The 21661-nt window shown below is 38.6% G+C and overlaps 1 protein-coding gene across 7 annotated transcripts in view; it reads right to left on the bottom strand.

The window, feature by feature from the left end:
* Mondo (MLX interacting protein mondo) overlaps nucleotides 1-21661 on the bottom strand; it is a 137689-nt gene that overhangs the window by 47867 nt on the left and 68161 nt on the right. For 3 of the 7 annotated variants that reach the window (XM_071685069.1, XM_071685073.1, XM_071685076.1), the window contains 4 exons: nucleotides 21416-21538; nucleotides 16345-16395; nucleotides 11800-11965; nucleotides 7483-7578 (listed from right to left, as the gene is read on the bottom strand). In XM_071685069.1, the coding sequence (XP_071541170.1) occupies nucleotides 7483-7578; nucleotides 11800-11965; nucleotides 16345-16395; nucleotides 21416-21538 (436 nt within the window). The remainder of the gene's footprint in view (nucleotides 1-7482; nucleotides 7579-11799; nucleotides 11966-16344; nucleotides 16396-21415; nucleotides 21539-21661) is intronic. The other 4 variants (XM_071685071.1, XM_071685075.1, XM_071685072.1 and 1 more) reach the window with 3 other exon arrangements.

Raw genomic sequence — 21661 nt, 5'->3', positions numbered from 1 at the left:
CTAATCTAATCACCATCTCCAAAACTCACCTCAATATTTCCCAACCCCTTTCAGTCCCCAAGATTTCCCTGATGTACAACATAAACTATCATTTAAGCAGCTTCAAAAAAACTCTATGTTTTTGTTTTCTTCCATGTTGTGGTGTGCATACCTGTGAAATGGTAAGGTGTCTGTCATCTTTGAGTTTTAAAGCATCTCCTCTGATTCAGCTAATGAATTCATTCTCCCTCTCCCCCACCCCTTACAATTGAAGTGTCATACAAAAAATGATAACTGGTGACTTGTCTTCCCTCAAGTATAAGGACAGTTCACATTTGCTGTCTTCCTGCTTCCTGGTCTTTACCAGTTTCTGAAACTTTCAAAATGTAAAAGCTTCTCTCCATCACATCCAAACCTTTTCCCACTTTTTCATGTTAGGCTTCAGATGTGTTAGTCCACCTTTTGGTTAGCATCATGATTTGACCGATCTGTTTAATCCTGCCCTCTATGTCCACATTTGGCTTGCAAGGTCTGGCACAGCTGCACTGTTAGCCCAGCCCCAAAATATACAATTATATGTATCAACCTGTGACTAGGTTCCATCTTTGAACCACAGCACAAGACTGAGAAAATGCAAAAGCTTATGGTTACATCAAAATCTACACTAATTGTGCAAAATAAATCTGATTTTAACTGAGATGCATTAAGGGTACCTTTGATATGTTACTCATTTGTACAATTCAATATAAGTGGCAATCAAAATATGCTACTGAAATCTGAATAAAATAATGAATGGCTAAGTCACTGTCCAAGCACTGTAAATTATACCTCTGCATATATTGAGATAATCTGCTTCCCCATATAAATACATGCATCACATCACTGTCGTGATCAACAAGCAAACCTGCCCAAAAAGAAATGGATTTCAAAAGTAGTAGAAACTGTTTCACTGTAATTTGAAGGTTTCTTGTTATATTCTATCTTTTTTTTTTATTTAAACCTATTTGCTCCTCCACCTTTGCAAAATGGCACCAGGAACATGAGCAATGGTTTAACCTGTGTTGTGTGTGGGGTTTGGCTGTGGATTGTAGGCTCTGGTTTAAGTGCATTACACATGACAGCTAGAGAGTGAGTATGAACAAATGTGGCCTTTCTTTGTCTGTTCCTAGCATTACCCTGCTAAAACAAGAAATGGCAACCAAATCTGAAAAAAAAATATAAATATGTTTTTTATCCCTTCTAGACATACATAAATAGGAAAATCTGGAAGGCTGCCATATGTAAGCAGTGAAACAAGCATGTTCAGTGTTTGTTTACAATCAAATACTAAATGATTAAGCAGAGAGTGAGTTGCTATCTAACTTATGTCTTTAACTCTTATGTTTTAGCATAATATCACTGACTTAGTTGTCAACTATCTATCAACTACTATGTAACTATTATCTTTTATTTTCCACTTTATGATGATGTAAGTTAGATGTTATAGGAAAAACTCCTAAACAATGCTTATAAGTTTGTGCTTATGATTTCACAAATGTTTCGTTTTTTCTATAAAAACCATGCATGACAAAAGGAGGAGGGCAGCAACTGATGCAAATACTTAAACAGCATCTGATGGAAGAAGTGAGTCTGAGGGCATCAAAGGCTATGATGCTCCATAAGTACAATTGGATGATAAGGGGAAAGAACTGACCCACTCTAATCAACCAGCTCAGCTATGCCAGTTCCTGTTCATAAATGGCATATGACTAAGAATGTCCAAAGCTAGAGCCTTCAATAATTAGACCTTATTTGAATGATGTGAATAACTTTATATCTAAATCTTTTTAATAACATGTTTTTTGTTGCTGCTGTTTACAATAATATATGTGCAATTCGTAGGAAAGCAGGTTTTTACAAATCTTCTACATTCTTTTTTTAAGTAAATCATGATTTTTCTCTATCCACAATGGACTTCAAGGAAATTCAGCGGTAACTCATCAAAACTGAACCCATTCTGATACCTAAAAAATCAACACTGCCAATCTAATAATTTCCCTTTTTTGGTGAGTAAATGACACTTTTTAGAAATCAGCCTGAAACTTAATAAAGCACCAGAAGGGTTAAAGAATAATGACTCAGCAGAAGAAAAGGCACCAGTAAAGTTGGTAATGAATATATGGGAAACATTCCATCCTGGACAAGTTAATCATATGCCAAATGAAAAGAATATGTCACATCTGCTTCTTCAGATGTTACGGAATTCTTCACCAACTATAAAGTTGAAAAAGCTGTTACAACATATCATACCACAGGAGTTTGTACAACCATCTCACCTGACACAGAAGAAAAACAATATAATTTGGGCCAAGATGATGCAAGTGACCTGAATTTTCACCATCACAAAACAAAGTGAAAACAGATATATAATTTGAAAGGAAATAAAGTTGCATGACAGTTTTAAAGAAAAGATGTAAACACCAACACTAACATTTTATATGATAAAAGAAATAGCTGATGCCTCAATACCAATTAAAAGAAAGTGTTGGAGAATAAAAAAAAAAGATACCAAAAGAAAGAAAAATTCAACTGCACACACGAGGGAAATGAAAAGATTGGCAATAAATAAAGAATGGGTGCAAGAGCTTGAAGAAAAAAAAATGCAATCATGGAAATAATGAAATAACATATATAAGAGTCAAACCTTTACTATCGTATCACAGCACCCTGAAAACAGATGCAACAATAAAAATGCAACCCTGCACAAATAAGCAATGGCAAACCTAGGGCAGCATTTCTGCACCTCCATATAAGTCATTAGTCAATCTTTTGCCCCAACACAGACTCCAACTTAACCCGCATTCTACAATCACCTGGAATGACCAATCGCTCCAATTCAATGCAACATACACACACACATCCACATACACACACACACACACACACACAATGATATTTACTCCCCATGCAACAAACATCAAGGTAAAAAGCAACAAAACTAAATGCCCCTGAAACATTTTCTGGTAAAAGATTTGTAAAAGACAAAGAATCCCTTGATATCACCTACAAATAATTACATCTGTTCCATCCTAAACTACTTACCTACTTAGTTGTCAATCCAATCAAAAACAAATATTGCAAAGCTGCAAACCACAAAAAAAAAAAAAAATGAGGTGAGAGATGCTTTAAAGGTTTAGGGTCTGAACACACAGGAGGGTACAAGATAGGCAAGGGACAGAATGAAATGGAGTCATGCAATTTACAGGGTATGACTTGATGTGCTGTCAATGGTCTGAACCAAGGTATGTGATGTGGCCAAGGGAAACCACAGGAAGACCTGTGGGGCCTGGTTGCGGACAGTGGTCTCTGGTTCCAGGGCATTATACTTGACAGCTAGATAGTGGATATCAAAAAGTAAAATAATTTCTTTTAGTGCTACCTTTCTCACATGGAAAATGGCAAACGTACGAAAATATTTATTCATTTTCTATACTTGATCGCTGTTTCCTGCATCAGCGAGACAGCGCCAGGAAATGGATGAAAAAAGACCCATCCTCTCATATACACACATATATATACATATCCTCTCATATACACACATATATATACAAACACACACATACACTAACATATATATACATATCAACATACGCACATACACAGATATATATGCACATATACTTATTCATACTGCTTGCCTTCATCCAGTCCCAGCACCACCCTGCCTCACAAGAAACTACATTGCCATGCCCTTTGTCAGCGAGGTAGCGCCAAAAAAAAAAAAAAAAAAAAAAAAAAAAAAAAAAAAATAAATAAATAAATAAAAAATAAATAAAAAAAAAAAAAAAAAAAAAAATTTGTTCACACTCAATCTCTAGCTGTCATGTGTAATGCATCGAAACCACAGCTCTCTTTCCATATCCAGGCCCCACAAAACTTTCCATGGTTTACCCCCAGACACTTCACATGCCCTGGTTCAATCCAGTGACAGCATGTCGACCCTGGTATAACACACTGTTCCAATCCACGCTATTCCTTGCACGCCTTTCACCCTCCTGTATGTTCAGGCCCTGGTCGTTCGAAATCTTTTTCACTTCATCCTTCCACCTCCAATTTGGTCTCCCACTTCTCCTCATTCCTCTACTTCTAACACATATATCTTTGTCAATCTTTCCTCACTCATTCTCTCCATGTGACCAAACCATTTCAATACAACCTCTTCTGATCTCTCAACCACTTTCTTTTTGTTACCACAAATCTCTCTTACTCTTTCATAAAATTGTGATGTAATAGCGTATCACTATTGGTGGTACTGACCACTTTTGCTGATGTACAGGTATCAGTATAAATTTGGCCGATGTTGCCAATACATTATATGAAAAGATGCAAAAGTTTACTTAAATTTTTGGGAAAGATTAAACTTTTTGTGAAATGCAGCATCTTTTGTATTGTTATGCACAGAACTATACAATTCAATTGACTTCAATTGTCACATCAGAAAGGATGTGAATTTCAGGAAGATATATTTTTCACATAATGCAATAAGTTTACTTATTTCATGCTAGATGAAGATAATACTGGTGTATATGGATAGGGTGGTGAGGGAAGTAAACACATGGGTTTTGGAAAGAAAAGTAGGTCTGCAGTTTGGAAGGGAGTGGGGGTGTTTGGAAGTTTAAGTCAGTTAATATTTGCAAATGACAAAGCATTTGTAGCTGTGGCAGATTTACATGAAAACTTCAGACATTGGTTTCTAATTTGGAAGGTGAGAAAGGTGAGAGTAAATATCAGGTTCAGCACTGAAGAGAGACAAGTTAGTTGTGTAAGTTTGAATGGCAAAAACTTGGAGGAAGTGAAGTGTTTTAGATACCTGAGGGTGGACATTTGCTGCAAATAGAACCATGGGAACTGAAATAAGTCAAAGGGTGGGTGAGGATGACAGGTTCCTGAGAACATTGAGGAATGTGTTGGAAGACAGGTCACTATCTGGGTGGGAGAAGATGGGCATGTTTGAAGGTACAGTAGTACTGACTGAAGTGAATGGATGCAAGGCATGGACAACAAACGAGAATGTACAGAAGAGGGTGAATGTGTTGGAAATCAAATGTTTGGAGACAATGTGTGGTGTGTGGAGGATTGATCAAGTAAGAAATGACTGGGTAACAGAGAGATGTAGTCATAAGAAGAGTATGGTTGAGGGAGCTGAAGAGGGTAAGCTGAAATGCTTTTGGACACATTGAGAGAATGAATGGGGGAGAGGTTGACAAAGAGGATATTTATGTCAGAAGTGAAAGGGACAAGGAGAGGGATAGAGATTGAAGTGAAGATGAACGGATGGAGTCGACAAGGTTTTGAGCGCTTGAGATGTGAATATACTATAAGGTCTGAGGTGTGCACAGGATAGGAGTGACTTGGAGTGATGTGGTGTACAGGAAGCAACGTGCTTCCTGTACACCTATACAGCTATTTGAAACAGCTGGAGAAAACTATGGATCAGTCTATGGTGCCTAGTTGTGGATATGGGCAGTAGTTTTGGTGCATTACACATAAAAGTTAAAGAAGTGAGGTGAGGCAATATCTTCATCTCCTCTTAGTGTTATTATGCAAACATGTGTAATGCACTGAAACAAGAGCTCTCTACCCACAACCAGGCCACATAGGGTATAACTACCCACATGGTATAAGGCTGTGGTTTCCCCTCATAATTTCATACGCCCTGGTTCAGCCTGCTGACAAAATGTTGCCCCTGCATGCACCATCAATTTAAACTCTCTTTGCCCCATGCCCCATGCATGTTCAGGATCCAGTCACTAAAAACATATTTCACATCCTACCATCTCCAATATGGTTTTTCCTTTTCCTTGTTCCCTCCACTTATCACATATATATCCTAGGCTCCAGTCACTCGAAACATATTTCACAACATCCTACCATCTCCAATATGGTTTTTCCTTTTCCTTGTTCCCTCCACTTATCACATATACATCCTAGGCTCCAGTCACTCGAAACATATTTCACAACATCCTACCATCTCCAATATGGTTTTTCCCTTTTCCTTGTACCCTCCACTTATCACATATATATCTTCTTAAGTTAGCTTCTCACTCACTTTCTCAATGTCCAAACCATTTTAGTATACCCTCTTCAGCTCTCTACCATACTTTTCTGCCCTGACTACCCCTTACCCTATCATTTCTTGCTCAATCAACCATCATTACATACTGTAATCAATAATTTTCAAGAAAACCACTCTCATTTGTACTATCTTCTCAAGGGCCTAAAGCCTTGCATCCATACAATTCCATGGAGACTACTATACCATCAAACATACCCATCTTTGTCCTCAATGCCCCTAGTATCTTGTCTCCCCCCATCACCCAGTGTGAGGATTACTTCAGCTCCCATGATTTCATATGATGCCATGTCCATTCCAAGGTATCCAAAACACTCCATTTTCTCTAAGTTTTCTTAAAGCAAACTCACACTCTATCCAACCTGTATTCCTTCCCTCCCCTTCCCTGATGAACTTCATAACCTTACTTTTAATCACCTCAACTCTCAGCTTTCTACTCTCACACACTATTTCAAACTTAAACACTAGCTTCCTTTTCTAATCCGCCACCAAAGCATAGCAACTAAGGATCAGCAAACAACAAGAGACTCACCCTCATGGCCACTAACTCTCTACAGACTGCAAATCCTCCCCTCTCTCCAAGACCCTTGCATTTACCTCCCTCACCACCCAATCATAACCAGCTTAAACAGTCACAATGACATCACACATCCTTGCTGCAGACCCATCTTTACCTGAAACCCCTCACCTTCCTCTCTCACTACTCACACAAATGCCTTACTCTCTTAATGAAAACCACTCATTGTTTCTACAAGCTTTCCTTCCACACCAATATTTATAACACTACAAAGTGTTGTATCTTATCAACCCTATCACACACTCTTCTGGTGCACATGCCACATAAGACACAAAGTTTTTAAGTTTCGTTTTTACTCTTCAAAAGCAACTTCAATGGTACTGACAATGAAAATCAATATCAGTATTAGTATTGGCTAAAATTTTGGTAGTGATACCTCACTAATATCAATGAGTAAGGTAAATACGCTGGAGTTGCTGGATTCTGCCATTGGCATGAGATTACATAATGAGTGAAAAGTCACCTTTTGGCAATGCTGGACAACTAGCAGCATGGTCTCATCAAAGAACTTCTCACTCCAAAAGAGTCTGGATTTCCCTGCTACTTGCTTGCTGTCATGTGTAATGCATCAAAACCACAGCCCCCTATTTACAACCAGAACCTCATATGCACAATGTATACAGAATAAATGCCTCTAAGATGCATTCAAATACCTACAAATTTGACCAATAAATCACAAGAAACATAAAACTTAATCACACAGTCTGAATGTGACAACAAAATGCATTATCACAATACCTGAATTTTTTCTTTCTTATAAGCTATAAATCACTCATTAAAAAATATGACAGAAGGGATAGATTGAAAACCTTACCTTGTAGAGGTTCAACAATGTCCATAAAGTCATCAAGGTTTGGCTGCAACTGGATAAGACCAGGCTGGATGAAGTCAGAATTGCCAGTACCTCGAGCTGCAAAATATAATGTCTTAACATAGAAAAAAAATCACAGCATTATGAACATTAACAAGAAAGACAATTATGATACTTAGAACAGAATGACTTATACATTCTCATAGGGTGCGAAGGTTGGGGTGGGTTTTGAGGTGAGATAGTCAGGGAAAGTGGTTTGGGGAGATAGGTAGTAGTTAGTAGGCAGCCAACGACCAGTACTACCCACCTGGGTATCAAGAGGGTTAGCGACAGCTGCTACCTGAGCCAGCACTTCAGTGGTTGTCAAGTTGCACTCCTCTGACCCAGGTAGCTGTCTTTTCTCTCTGACTCACCCACATGTGGGCTACTGGCAATCTGTCAGCAAACATACAATCTCTCCTTGTCACATAACCCTTGACAACACAACTCAGCTCTTTCTTTGTAACCCTAGATCTTTCCTATGGTTAGCGATATGTGCGAGCCCTGCCTTTTAGCAAAATGGTAGGAGCAACAGACAGAAGCATTAGGTAGACATAGTAGGTAGAAACATTAGGTAGGAGCCTCTGCAAACACTGTCCTAGAATTGCCCTCTGACAATGGCCTGTCAGGCTAAGATGCAGCACTGGAGTTTGCTAGTTATGGAGACTCTTGCTGTGGCCATCCCATTGAGGGAGTTCCAAGCATCAGAGATATAGAAAGATAGGTATATAGTGGTTTGGTGAAGAGAGAAAAGGCAGTGACAGCCTTGCATAAGATGAAATGTGGCAAGGTAGCTGGAGTGGATGGTACTGCAGTTGAATTGATTAAGAAAGGGGTTGAAAGTGTTGCTGATTGGTTGGTAAGGATTTTCTTTATATGTATGGAGCACAGTGACATTCTTGGGGATCGGTGGAATACATTTATAGTGCCACTGTATAAAGGCAACTGGGATAAAGATTAGTGTTCAACCTACAGAGGCATAAGTTTGTTGAGTATACCTGGTAAGCTGCATGGGAGGGTTTGACTGAGAAGGTGAAGGCTTATACAGAGCATCAGAATGGGGATGAGCAGTCTGGTTTCAGAAGAGGTGGATGATGTGTGGATAAAGTGTCTACTCTAAAGAATATGTGTGAAAAATACTTAAAGAAACTGATGGATGTGTATGCAGCATTTATGGATTTGGAGAAAGCATACGGTAGGGTTGATAGAGATGCCTTGTGGAAGATCTAAGAGTATATGGTGTGGAAGGAAAGCTGCCAAAAGCAGAAGCAGACGAGAGAAGAGAGACTGGTTCCCAGTGAAGACGGTCTGCTACAGAAGTGTGTGATATCGCCCTGTTGTTCAGTTTATTCATGGATTGGGTATGTGGGAGGTAAATGCAAGAATCTTGGAGAAAGGGGCAAATATGCAGTCAGTGGGGAAAGAGAGAGCCTGAGAAGTGAACCATGGAAGTGAAAGTGAGTCATAAGGTAGGTGAGGGGGTAAAGGTTCTGGGAGTGCTGAAGTGTGAGGAAAGAGAGATTATTATCTAGGAAGGAAAAAATGGGTATGTTTGAAGGAATATTAATCCCAACAACATCATATGGATGCAGCAATGGCTATAGAAAAGGGCTGTGTGGTAGAGAGTGGACGTGTTGGAAATGAAATGACTGAGGATATATTGCCCATATAAAACAAAAACAAAAAACTTTAAAAATTCTGAACTGATAATAAAACCTACTGCATCTAGTAAAAACCATACACAACCCATGGGCTTCACTGCTGTACTTAAATTCAAAGCAGAAAGTTCATCAATTAAATGTATAATTTGTGGAACAAACTATAAATACATCATGTGTTCCTAAGGGTACTGCTCTGTCCCCTTCTCTCTTTCTTTTTTCAATAAATATTCTGTTCTAGTTTTATCCCTAACTTTCAATACTTCAACTAATATTTTGTCTCCTCCTCCCTTTTAAGCTCATTCTCTTTCTTACACAAATCATATCTCCTCTCTCTACGCAGCATTTTGGATTAGGAGAACAGCAACTTTGTAAAATTCAACAGTGCTAAAACACATTGTCTCCTTATATCTCTTTCTACAAGTCATTTTTTTCTCATCTGCTTAATTTCATAACACGACAATTCAACCCTGTACTAATATACATATGTTGGGCACAACCATATCTCCCACACTATCCTGGAAACCCCACATAATCACCATCATAAAGTCTGCTTCCTAAAAGTTATGAGTGTTGCGTCAGTGCCGTAATCATCTTTCTTGCGAGCAGCTGTTTCACATCTACAGGGGTTTCATTTGCCCAAGCTTGGAATACTGTTCACACACCTGGGGTGAATCATCCTCCATCTCCCTATTAATTTGAGAGGGATCAGAAGCCTTCAATCTTATTAATTCTCCTGGCGTCATCTCTCTTCAACTTTCCCTTTCCGTACACTACGATGTTTCTGCTCTCCCTCTCTCTGTTCTATCCATAACTGATGTTGCTACTCTCTCTCTCTCTATTCTAGAAGTATTATTTTGGCTACTGTTCTCATATGCTGTCTACATGTGTCTCTGACCCCAACATTCAGACCCATGGCATGCGTTTAGCTGCTGCTTCCCACGGCTTCTGTGTACAGAGTGATCACTCACGTATTGGATATGGTGATGCCTCCTTCTTCCCATGAACAGCTAAGCTGTAGATTTCTCTTCCTCCTCTTGTCCTTCCCACTTCATACACTCTTTCTGCCTTTATGAGTCAGGTCTATGAACACATGTGGAGCTCTGATTAACTTCTATTTTCTATCTCTATAAATCTTTTTCTGTCACCCAAGATAGCCTTGACTGGGGCATGCTATTTGCCCTTGCTATGTCATTCATTAAAAAAAAAAGAAAAAGAAAAAAGTAATACGTGCAAATGAGATTACTATTTGTCTCGTCTCGACATTATCTTGCTGGGGCAGTCAAAGCAGTTGCGTTTAATAAGAAATAATATATGTATTCTGGTGAACAAATAAAATACAGAATCTATCAGTCTATATCTCTGACACCTATTCCCCTTGGGAGAGGTAGCCACAGCAGAAGAGCCTCCATAACTTATGAACTCCAGTGCCACCTTCTTAGCCTTTAGTGCCTCACCCTTAACAGGCCATGGGCAGAGGTCAACTCTAGTGCAGCATTTCTAAAGGCTCCTACCAACTATTAAAACATAATGTTCCTACCTAATGTTGCACCCCACTACTTCTAACTAATGCTCACACCTAAATGTTCCTACCTACTACTTTTACCAAATTTTTTTCCCTTATGCTCCTATTACTTCTATCTATTGCTCCTATCATTTGGCCAAAAAGGCACAGCTAATGCATATCTCATCATGAAGAATGAGTTGTGTGAGTTAAGTATTATCAAGTGTTTGTGGACAGACTGCCAGCAGTCTACGTGTGAGTGAGGCAGTAAAGACAGCTATCTGAGTCAGAGGAGTGCAACTTGACAACCACTGACGTGCAAGCTCACTGTGCAGCTGGCACTAATACTCCTGATACCCAGGTGGTTAGTACTGGTAATATACTTCCCTGGTTGGTGGTTACCTACCTAACTAGAACCTACTAAAATGCAGTCCCATAAACAATCATGAACTTAAATACTAATAGATTGGCCTAGCTAACTGCAAATCTTTATGACATGACTTCCCAAATGTTTTTGATACCAACTCCACATCTGAAGCACCAAATGAAAAACATCCACCAGATGATTGTGATAAATTCTAGGTGATGGTTGTTATCAAATAAATGAATAATTAACAACTTGAAAACATAAAGAAAAATAACTATGATATAAGTAAGGGCTACCTCAGAAACTTTAACTGGATACCAGAGTCGGGGAAATACAAAATGAAAGATAATAGGGGTTGAGGTATAAGGAAAAACAACACACTACACAGATATGGCAAATGGCCACCTTTAAAAGCCAACGTGGAGCAGAAGAATGTAAGCAAAACCAAGTGAACATCAGTGCAAATGAAGTCAAAGAAAAGATCTACTATTTTGAAAACATGTTCAGAGGCAATGTCACAGAAAATATCTTTAGAAAAACATAAACATGATTTTAGGAGCTTTACACTTAAAATCCTGTCCAATACCAATAATTTTCAGTGTCTTATAGATCACAGTGATCAATATTTATGAAACTGAAACACCAGGTCTATCAATACCAAGTGTACGTATCAGTCTCCCTTGGCTCTGGGAAGGATAAAGGCTTCTTCATGAAACTTAAACATCACGTCTTCAAATATTAAGTGAACATACCAATCTCTCTTGGATTTGGGAAGGCGAAAGGCTGCGGTGGGTTGACAAGTGAAGAAAAAAGAAGATCTGTGAAATCCATAAACTCTGACAGATCTCCTTCCTCCAGTGATGGTGGCATTCCAGAGTAGCTACGTGAGAAGTCCATTCCCTCCAGGTCAAAGAGGGACTGAAAGAAATGCTATCTGTGAGATTCATCTTCATTTTCAGTCCAAAGATCAGTATCTAACACGCATATAACTGCACAAGTTTATGAAATTATGATTAAGATAAACAAGAATAAAACTGCAGTTAAACAGCCAATTCCCAATATATCATCACCTCTAAACAGATGGTCCACACTAGTCAAATCTCTGAGCAAAGTAGTCAAACCACATCTCAAGTACCTCCACACTCACTCTTCCCTTCAACTTCCCTTTCAATGTGCTGTCTCTCCTCCATATCTCTGGTCTCCTTTGAGATTGATGCACATTTCCGGATGGCAGAACCCACATCTTAACTTGACACAGCATTTGCCTTTATTCTTGAGTGCTTAAATTAGCATTTGCCTTCATTCTTCTGGGCTGAAATCTATAATTTCTCCAAGTCTTACCACATCTGCACATATCTAAAGCTGGTTAACCACTACCTCTGTTGTCTTTACCCTTCTCTCATTCCCTCCTGCTACTGAACCTGTCTACATATTTTCTGGACCTCAACTCTCTTTCATCTCATTTGACTTATGGACTGTTTAACTAAATTGCATCTTCTATATCACTGCTCATAATAAATTTTTCCAATCATCAGTTATGTGTTCACGGCTGACTGCCCTTTCATCAACAACCTCATTTCACGTCAGGGAGTTTTAAATGATGATGGTATTTATTTCCTGTTTACTGCTATCTGTGATATAGTAATTTGTTTATCTATTTCTTTCTGAGAGGTTTGGGAGCCTCAAACTGATTACAGATGGCTATTGGTTAGCATTCTGAGAAATCAAGTTTCCCTTCATCAATGTTGGGATTGGCTTCATTCTCAAAATTATACATGATACCTCTCTCCTAATTCATGAGCTGTGTCATTCCTTCCAACTATCCATTTAAAACTCAACAGGACAAACAAAATTTCTCATTAATTTTTTACTTTCAATTGTTTATTCTCTCTCTCTCTCTCTCTCTCTCTCAATCTCTCGTGTGATGAGCAGTTCATATAGCCCTGCTGTTATGTGTAAATCACATCATGAGTATTTGTACGTGGGTGCTCCTTTCAATGAACTTCAAAATCAGGATAGGCTTAAGTGGGGTAGCAAAACTCCTCACTGCCTGCAATGTCCTACATTTGGTGAGGGTGACCTTGCCTACAGCCACTTGTTACTTCCCATTCCTCCCCTGGACCATGGCTACAACATTGCCATTTTAATCTACAAAAATGCTATAAGAAGTTAATCATCCTTTGTCTGACATTATTTCTGAAAAGGTAACTAAGCAGCCCATTTCTGTCCTCAGTTTTTAATACTTGTGTTTTATCATTATATTTGTTGTTGTCATTAGAGCAATCTGAGCCATGTGGTATGCAGGGGCTGATGTACTGTCAATGGAGTGAATCGAGCTTATTGAAGTAGTAAGGAAAGACCATGGAATAATCTGTGAGGCTTGGCTAAGAGAGGGACCTTTGGTTTGGGTGCAGTATCTATGAAAGTTAGGAAAAGCATGTATGCAAGTGAGGCAGTTCTTCATCTTTCCCTAGGGTTACCTTGCTTATACGGGAAACAGTGAACAAGTATGAAAAAAATATTATATAAATGTGAACAAAAATATTATCCCTGGGGATTGGGGAGAAAGAATACTTCCCATGTATTCCCTGCGTGTCGTAGAAGGCGACTAAAAGAGGAGGGAGCGGGGGCCTGGAAAGCCTCCCCTCTCGTTTTTTTTTAATTTTCCAAAAGAAGGAACAGAGAAGGGGGCCAGGTGAGGATATTCCCTCAAAGGCCCAGTCCTCTGTTCTTAACGCTACCTCGCTAACACGGAAAATGGCGAATAGTTTGAAAGAAAAGAACAAAAATATGGTAATGAGGAGCAGCACGAGACTCGGACATGATGGTTTAAGAATGAGGGAGGACCTAGAGGAAGTGGATGTGGCAGCAGATGGAATCATGGGGGCTGAAGTGAGTCATACGCTAGGAAAGGGGGGCTAAGGTAATAGGGGCAGAGGGAGAGGGTCAAGACAGTTATGTTTGAATGTATAGTGATCCCGCCAATGTGGCAAAGATGAGAGTGTTGGCCTTTGAACACAACAGAAAGTTGCTAAAAGTCAAATGTCTGAGGATGATATGTTGTGTGAGGCAAGTTGAGTGAAATATCTGAGGATGGTATATTGTGTGAGGCAGGCTGATCATGTAAGAAATGAAAGCATAAAAGAGAGGTGTGGCAATAAAGCATTATGACTGATAGCTGAGCAAGGTTTGCTGAAATGGCTTGGACAAAAGAAGTGGATGAGAGTTGAAAGACTGCCTAAGAGAATCTTCATGTCAGAATTGGAGGAAGCAAATGGGGTGGGGGTGTGCAGTGGAGAAGGATTTGCTGAGGAGATCAAATGATGGAGCTAAGACTCTGGAGTACTGGGACCTGAAGTTTCAGAGAGTGAGCAGTGGGCGGCATGAATTAGAACGATTGAGGTATGTGGGGCAAACTTCTGTTCACTGGGTTGAGCCAGGGCATATGAAGTGGTCAAGGTAGACCATAAAGCAGCCTGTGGGGCTTGGTAGGCACCAGTTTTGATCAACTAAACATGAAAGCAGGAAGTGATGTGTACAAATGAGGTCATTGTTTGTTTGTACCTGACACAACACTGCTAGGGAAAGAAAGGAAATTAGTTATTAAAGAAACAGCATCATTATTATTGGTATTTCTTTAAGTTTCAACCACAAAACATGAGCATCAAGTCCTCCAATATATATTAGATGCACCTAAACTTTACCCTGTTTGCAGTGTAAGCAAGGTGAATGTCATTTGCTGTCTTCCTCAGGCACTTTCTTTTTCCCAGTAACATTTACGCTGAGACTCATCTGTTAACCAGGGTTAGACAAACACCAACTGAACCTTTACTGTTACAATCTGTATTGGTATAAAAAAATTCATCTTACATGTAGAGATGAAAGTGTATACCCTGCCATTAAGAGCTAATTCCCTGTCTCCTAATCAAGTAATTATGCAGCTGTTAAATGCAGAAAATCAGGTTGTTCTCATATTTTGGGAGAATCCCAGGCATCAGCTAACTCCCGCTACCATATACCATCTTGCAGATACCTAACCAGATATACTCAAAAACATTCATTTCTGTCACTCTTGCTCTAGTACAAAGAAATTATGAATGCATTTCCCAGTCCCAACACCTCACCTTTGAGCCATACAAATGTCAAGCAGCTTAAGCAAACAACAGCACTATCACCCTTTCTTCTGAGAAACTCAATTGCAATCCCATCCACACTTGCAGCATTGCCAGACTTCATCTTCTGCAAAGCTTTTATGACTCCTCTCTTTTCATCATCGTATTTACCATGGCTTACTCATTCCACATGCCACCTCGTCCCCAACATATCAAGTCTGCCTCCCTATCATCTAACACATTCAGCAGTTCTTCAAAAATAAAATACTCACTCCATCTCTCACTACAATTTTCTTTGCCTGAAATCACTTCCCTAGCCACTCTCTTCAATGTTGCCCCACCTGTTCCCCTCTTTCCAGAACATTTTTGTATTCTCTTTGACATTCCTCTTGATACTTTCAAAGCCCATCTCTCATATGCCCTCTTTTCAGCTCCAATGCCTTTCTCTTGATCAATTACCAATATATCAAATGACTCAATAATATTAACTACATCTGGTAGTCCTTCTTGGACAATACATAACGATGAATATGAAAGAGTACGAGAAAAAGATGACTATGTTGGATAATGACTTACCAATGATTTGGATCGTATATGTATACATGAAACACTTTGTAATGCACGGTGCTGTTAATCAAGTTTGGAAAACTTATAAACAGAAAAGTACATATTCAAATCTAAAGTTAACACAAGTCACACACTATGAGTATGAAGTACTAACACGCAAAGCAATTCTGCACAACTTATGAAAAGAATGTAAGTAAAGCTTATAGATGAGGTAATTAAGTCATTCATTTGGTGGATATGCCAAGCAAATTACAAGACTCTTTGCATTCAGAAAAGTGGAGTGTGGGAGAAGATGGATAAAAACACAAAAGCAACATGGTAAAAATCCAAAGCTCTACACTTGTGGTAAAGAGTCAATTAAGGCTGCATGATATCCTCACTGAAATTCGCATGATTATAAACCAACCATGCATGATCTTTTTACATAGCCTACGAATAAAAAAACATAGTATATGTGTAATACTCAACCTCCAGGGCATTCAAAACAGAAATAAAAAACAACAAAATTGAAAAATAGCCAGTCGAGGTACATTTTAACCAATTGTAAGAATTTGTAAGTATTACTGGGAGCAAGTTAAAGGGGTGAGGACCAAGCAAATGTCCACTCCAAGCTTTTACCTTCTGTTTCTCATTTACAGATTTAGAATATTCCTTCGACTTGCAACCTGACTGGAAACAACAAAAAATATTGTTATAAAAGTATAAAACAAATCAAAGATGTAAAAACTATTGTTTCACTTGAATAAAAAAAAAAAAAAGATACGACTTATTGTAAGGCTGAGCAGTAAAATAATCAAAAATTGCAAGATTAGCTAAATTCCATGTATAAAAAATTATAATTTCAAGTGTATAGCTGATATGAATATGAGACATTTTCACTGTATTGTCAAAAAAGATATTTATCTAAAATTGAAATGAAACAACATGGTTAAATGTAATACTTTTGATTGGGCATGGTTGACAATCTTGGTCACCAAGAACATTTAGGCAGGAGCATTAGGTAGTAGTAATCAGAAGGAATATTAAATAGGAGCCTCTGTAAACACTGTGCTAGAGTTGCCCTCTGCCAGTGGCCTGTTAAGGGTGAGGCACGAAAGGCTAAGAAGCAGCACTGGAGTTCACTGGTTATGGAGATTCTATCGCTGTGGCCACCCTCTTGAGGGAGTTCCAGTTGGAACTGGCATCAAATATACAGACAGATAGATAAATACAAACACTTATAGGTGAAAAGGGTGTGCTGCAAACAATTTTCTACATTGTCATTATTGGCATGAAATCCTATAAAAATATTATGGCAATGTAAGATACACACTTAATGACAGGATAATGAAGCAGAGTTGTGGTGGTATGGTTGAAGGAATGTTAAATAAAGGTAGACCAGGCTTGAAGGGAGATTAACTCTAGCTGCTAAATGGTGGGGCTGAGAAGCTAGGGTAACAAAAAGCACTCAGAAGAGAGCCCTTTGTGCGAGAGTTTTTCGTCAAATGCCCAGACCTCTATTACTGCTCCTACCTTACCTAGGCAGAATACAGTAAACATATGTAAACAGGAAACTGCAGAAGAATAAACATAATTCTAATGTAAATTACAGGGGGAATAATAGTAGAATATGTGCATGCAAAAATTTTGTGTCAGTTTGGAAGTTTTTTGAAATGTTAAACTACACAAATCAACTTATGTGAGCAAAGTGAATACTCACATAGTGCAATAGTAGTATGGAAGCCTTTGATAAATTCAGTACACCATTAAGTTTGGTAAGATTGAGTGAGATGAGGGGCTGAACGTACATGACCCTGATCTATACACGTAAATGGGAGTACGACTGAAGTGTACGAATAATCAAATAAACATATGCAACACCTAAGTTATAAAGAAAAGATCTAGGAAACAGGTTGCATTTCTAAAACACTTAAAACATGTCAGTCGCACAGTCAAATAATTCTTGTTCTAATTCTTCTGATGTCATTCTTATATCAACTAAACTTTTTCATAATCTATCATTCATTCAGGCTTCATATCATCTATATCAAGTAATATTCTAAGCAACAGAATAAACTATGTATTTACCAATGTCTACCAACAAATGAACTAAGTACTGTAGAAGGTGAAATTAATAAAAGCATTTCACTGAATCTGCCTTATCTAGTCAAGAGAAAATTATAAGTCTGAAGAAATCATCATGAATAAACCCATTACCCCCTACACTCTTTAGGTTCCATGAAATCTGTCATCAACAAAAACATATTGCTGATTCTGAAAGACTTACTCTACAGAATTCTAAAACACTTGGTCTTTCTTTCATACTTGTTTGCCATTTCGAACGTCAGCAAGATAGTGCCAGGAATGGACAAAGAGGAGGCCGATTTGCTCACATCCATTCTTAAGCCCCTTAGCTGTTGCAATCCTTCTTATCCATCCCTAATGACTTACATAACTGTGATGAACTAACATGAAATGCATTCTATTCTACAGCTCACTTCTTTATCAATATGAATGAGTAAAGAAAAAATTATGGTTATCCCAGTATCATATATCTTCCTCTTCATGCTCTTAAATTCTAATACTGAAGTCTTAACATAATGGTATAACATAGTACATCATATAGGCATGATAATAACACCCAAACTGCATCCAGGGGGTGCTAGTTCACTATGTTAATTTGTTTATTTCATTTCATCTTCATTATCATGTGAATACATGAATAATTTTCAGTTCAATATGTAAATATAAACCTACTGAAGAGAACTGTCGAAAAATTACACAGAAAATACAATCTACAATATTGCTCACGGAGTATAATCTGAACTTTCTGTGCTTACTAACGCTGCCACACTTGCTGGTTATGCCATCTCTATCACCCATTTCCTCCATCATTTTTGTTAGTATCTCAATAAATATTAGTTCATGAGTGAGGTAACAATCTAGCGAAAATAACAATGTAGAACATTATACAAAATGTACAACTGACTTTATTACTGAGTGCATGGCTCCTCTATGTAAGCACTGCCCATCCATATAACACAGGCTCCTCCTCTGCATAAGCTCTGGCCACCAATGCAACACAGGCTCCTCCTCTATGAAAGCTCTGCCGATCCATATAACACAGGCTCCTCCTCTGCGTAAGCTTTGGCCACCAATGTAACACAGTTTAACATAGGCTCCTCCTCTGTGTAAGCTCCATCAATCCACATAACAGGTTCCTATGAATAAGCTCTGCCTATCCATGTAACAGCTCCTCCTCTGCATAAATTCTGCCCACCCATGTAACACAGGCTCCCCCTCTGCATAATCTCTGCCCATCAAAATAACAATGGTGCAAGCTGTGCTCAGCCATGTAACACAGGTCCCTCTATAAACTCGCCTAACCTGATAAAATTGGAGTCCCATACCATCCTCCATATCAAAATCTGGCACTACATTTTTTAATGGTAATTTCTTTTTTCGACTCAAAAGTGTCGAATAAGCGGTACTGGTAGAAACTTATTATGACACCATAGTGCATCCAATAAACACACATCGTAATGACTCAACAAGTATGGCTTCCGTAAAGTTAGATTAAATAGAGATGTTCTTTTCTATCTTACTAATGTCTGGTCATCATCCATGAAAGCATTTGGGTTGTTCTATGTAACTGTCCTTGACATATCCAAAGCTTCTGACAGGGTGTGGCGTTGGGGTCTTATCTCTAAGCCCCCTCTTCTGACTTCCCTACCTCACTTTGCTCTCTTACTTCTAGCTTCCTCTCCAGCCAATCTATCTCTGTGGTTGTTGATGGATCAGCCTCCCCTGCTCCTTTTTCCATCAATAGTGGTGTCCTTCCTGGATCTGTCTTGTCCCCTGCACTTTTTCTCCTTTTTATCAACGATTTCCTCTCTTCTACATTTAACTAAGTGCACTCATATGCTGCATTCATCCACATCCCTCAATTCCACTTCTTCCTCTCTCACTCGATCTGCATCTCATCTCGACACTACTTCCTCAATAAACTCAGACTTAGAGAGGATATCTCTGAGAGGTAGATAAAATCTAGTTAAGTTCAATGCATCCAAGATCCAGTTTCTGCCAATCTCTCCATCAAAAACTCCTAACAACTCTTCTCTCCTTCCATGGTTCTGTAATCCCACCTCATCTCAATGAATATATTTGGTATTATTGTAACATCCACTCTTTCTTGGAGACCCACATTATCAAAAATAGGTAAGTCTACCACTAAGAAACTGGGAGTCCTGTTTAGACGGCGAAACTTCTTTTCTTCCAAACAGGTGCTCTGTTTATACAAAGGATTGATTCATCTTTGTATGGAGTACTGCTCACACATCTGGGATTGTTCTAGCTTTGCATCCTTACTTGAGAGAGTTGAGGCTAATTTCAAAACTTGACCCTCTTGCCCGAAGCCAAAATGTTGGTTAACTTTCCCTCTTCTATAGGTATTACTCTGGTTTTCATCGCCGAAAGCTGGCTGCCTGTGTGTCCCCACCACTGTCTAGACCACGCACAATAGTTGGCAAGCTGCTGCATCATATAATTACTATGTGGTCATTGGCAACTCAAGTGTGGGTTGTTTTGAAAATTGTTTCTTTCACTAAACCTCAAAGCTTTGGAACTCTAAACCTCCTTATGTCTTTCCCAATAACTATGACCTGTCGCACTTTAAAAGACAAGTTTTACACTTCTTTAAAAATTCCTAAAACTTCCCCTTGTCTCTTACCCTTTCATAATCCTCTCTATATTTCAATTAAGGCCCAGCCTTGATGTAGATTTTTGTCCGTGACTGAAGCCTCCATTGAGGGCTGGGGGATATCCAAGCCCAGTTTTATATCTGCTTCCCCCATACACAAACCTATCTGAAACCACACTCTAATGCAGGCAAGGGTTACACTTTCTCATCTGCTTTCAGATCTTCGAAAATTTCAGTATTTCTAGCTCAGTTCTTAATGATTTTCATTTCTTCTGTCATTTTAAGTTTACTAAAATATAGCTTGATATGTCTTTATATCCCTTTAGATCTTCATCAGAACTGTTTTTTTATGTGTTTCACTACACCTTATATAAGATAAACATTTGGGCCTTTGAAGTATGATATACAAAGAAAAAAATAAATAATAAAAGTGAAGCATAATGTAAATTATAACTGCAGCTTACATGTAGAGTAGCAACTACAAAATGCCCCTCTCTTAAGTCAATCTTTTTGTTCAGTTAACTGACTGAATACTGCTACCATACCTACTGCAAGTTAGAAGTTTCAAAAAATCATAAATTAATCAAAGCATGTTTGTCACCATCATGGATTAGAGGTGCAAGTAACTACTTATGAGAAAATGCAGCCATCTTTATGGTCCATCAAATTTACACCATATATGGAAAACGTTTAAGATAAACATATCTGCAGTCCCTGATAAGATTACAGGAATATTAATTCCTAAACACTGTGAATGGCACTGTGCTGTATCTCTCTGGGTAAGTCAAATGTGTATATAAAACAAGTGTCTGGTCATTCAGAGGAGTTCAACACTTTTTTCCTGCCAAGAATAAACTAGTGATAGCACCTTTCAAGAAGGAGAAAGCAAAATGTAAATGAAGTGCAAAGGGGCCTTGCATTATAGTCAAGAGAGAATACAGATACATGTGTAATTGATACACAGGTTACTCGACAGTAATAATGAAGGTAACACAGGTAGTCACGGCTCACCGTGTCATTGTCCAGTATGGTTCTGCCCGATATCTTATTCCTGTAGTAAATTCTCCACTTCTTGTACTCGGCAGTGACAGCCTCTAACTGTCGCTTCCAGTACTTTCCTTCTAGTACAATGGCCTGCAATACAATACTTGGTTAACTCAGAACACTAACATAAATCTACATAAACTCATGTAAAGAGCTGCTTTGTTACTCCTAAATTACACTGACAATGATAATCACTTTCATGGAGGGAAAATG

Source organism: Panulirus ornatus, chromosome 39 (assembly GCF_036320965.1).
Source record: "Panulirus ornatus isolate Po-2019 chromosome 39, ASM3632096v1, whole genome shotgun sequence".
Lineage (NCBI taxonomy): Eukaryota > Metazoa > Arthropoda > Malacostraca > Decapoda > Palinuridae > Panulirus > Panulirus ornatus.
Note: the sequence above shows the minus strand (reverse complement) of the source record. Positions and strands in the feature narration are given on the sequence as shown.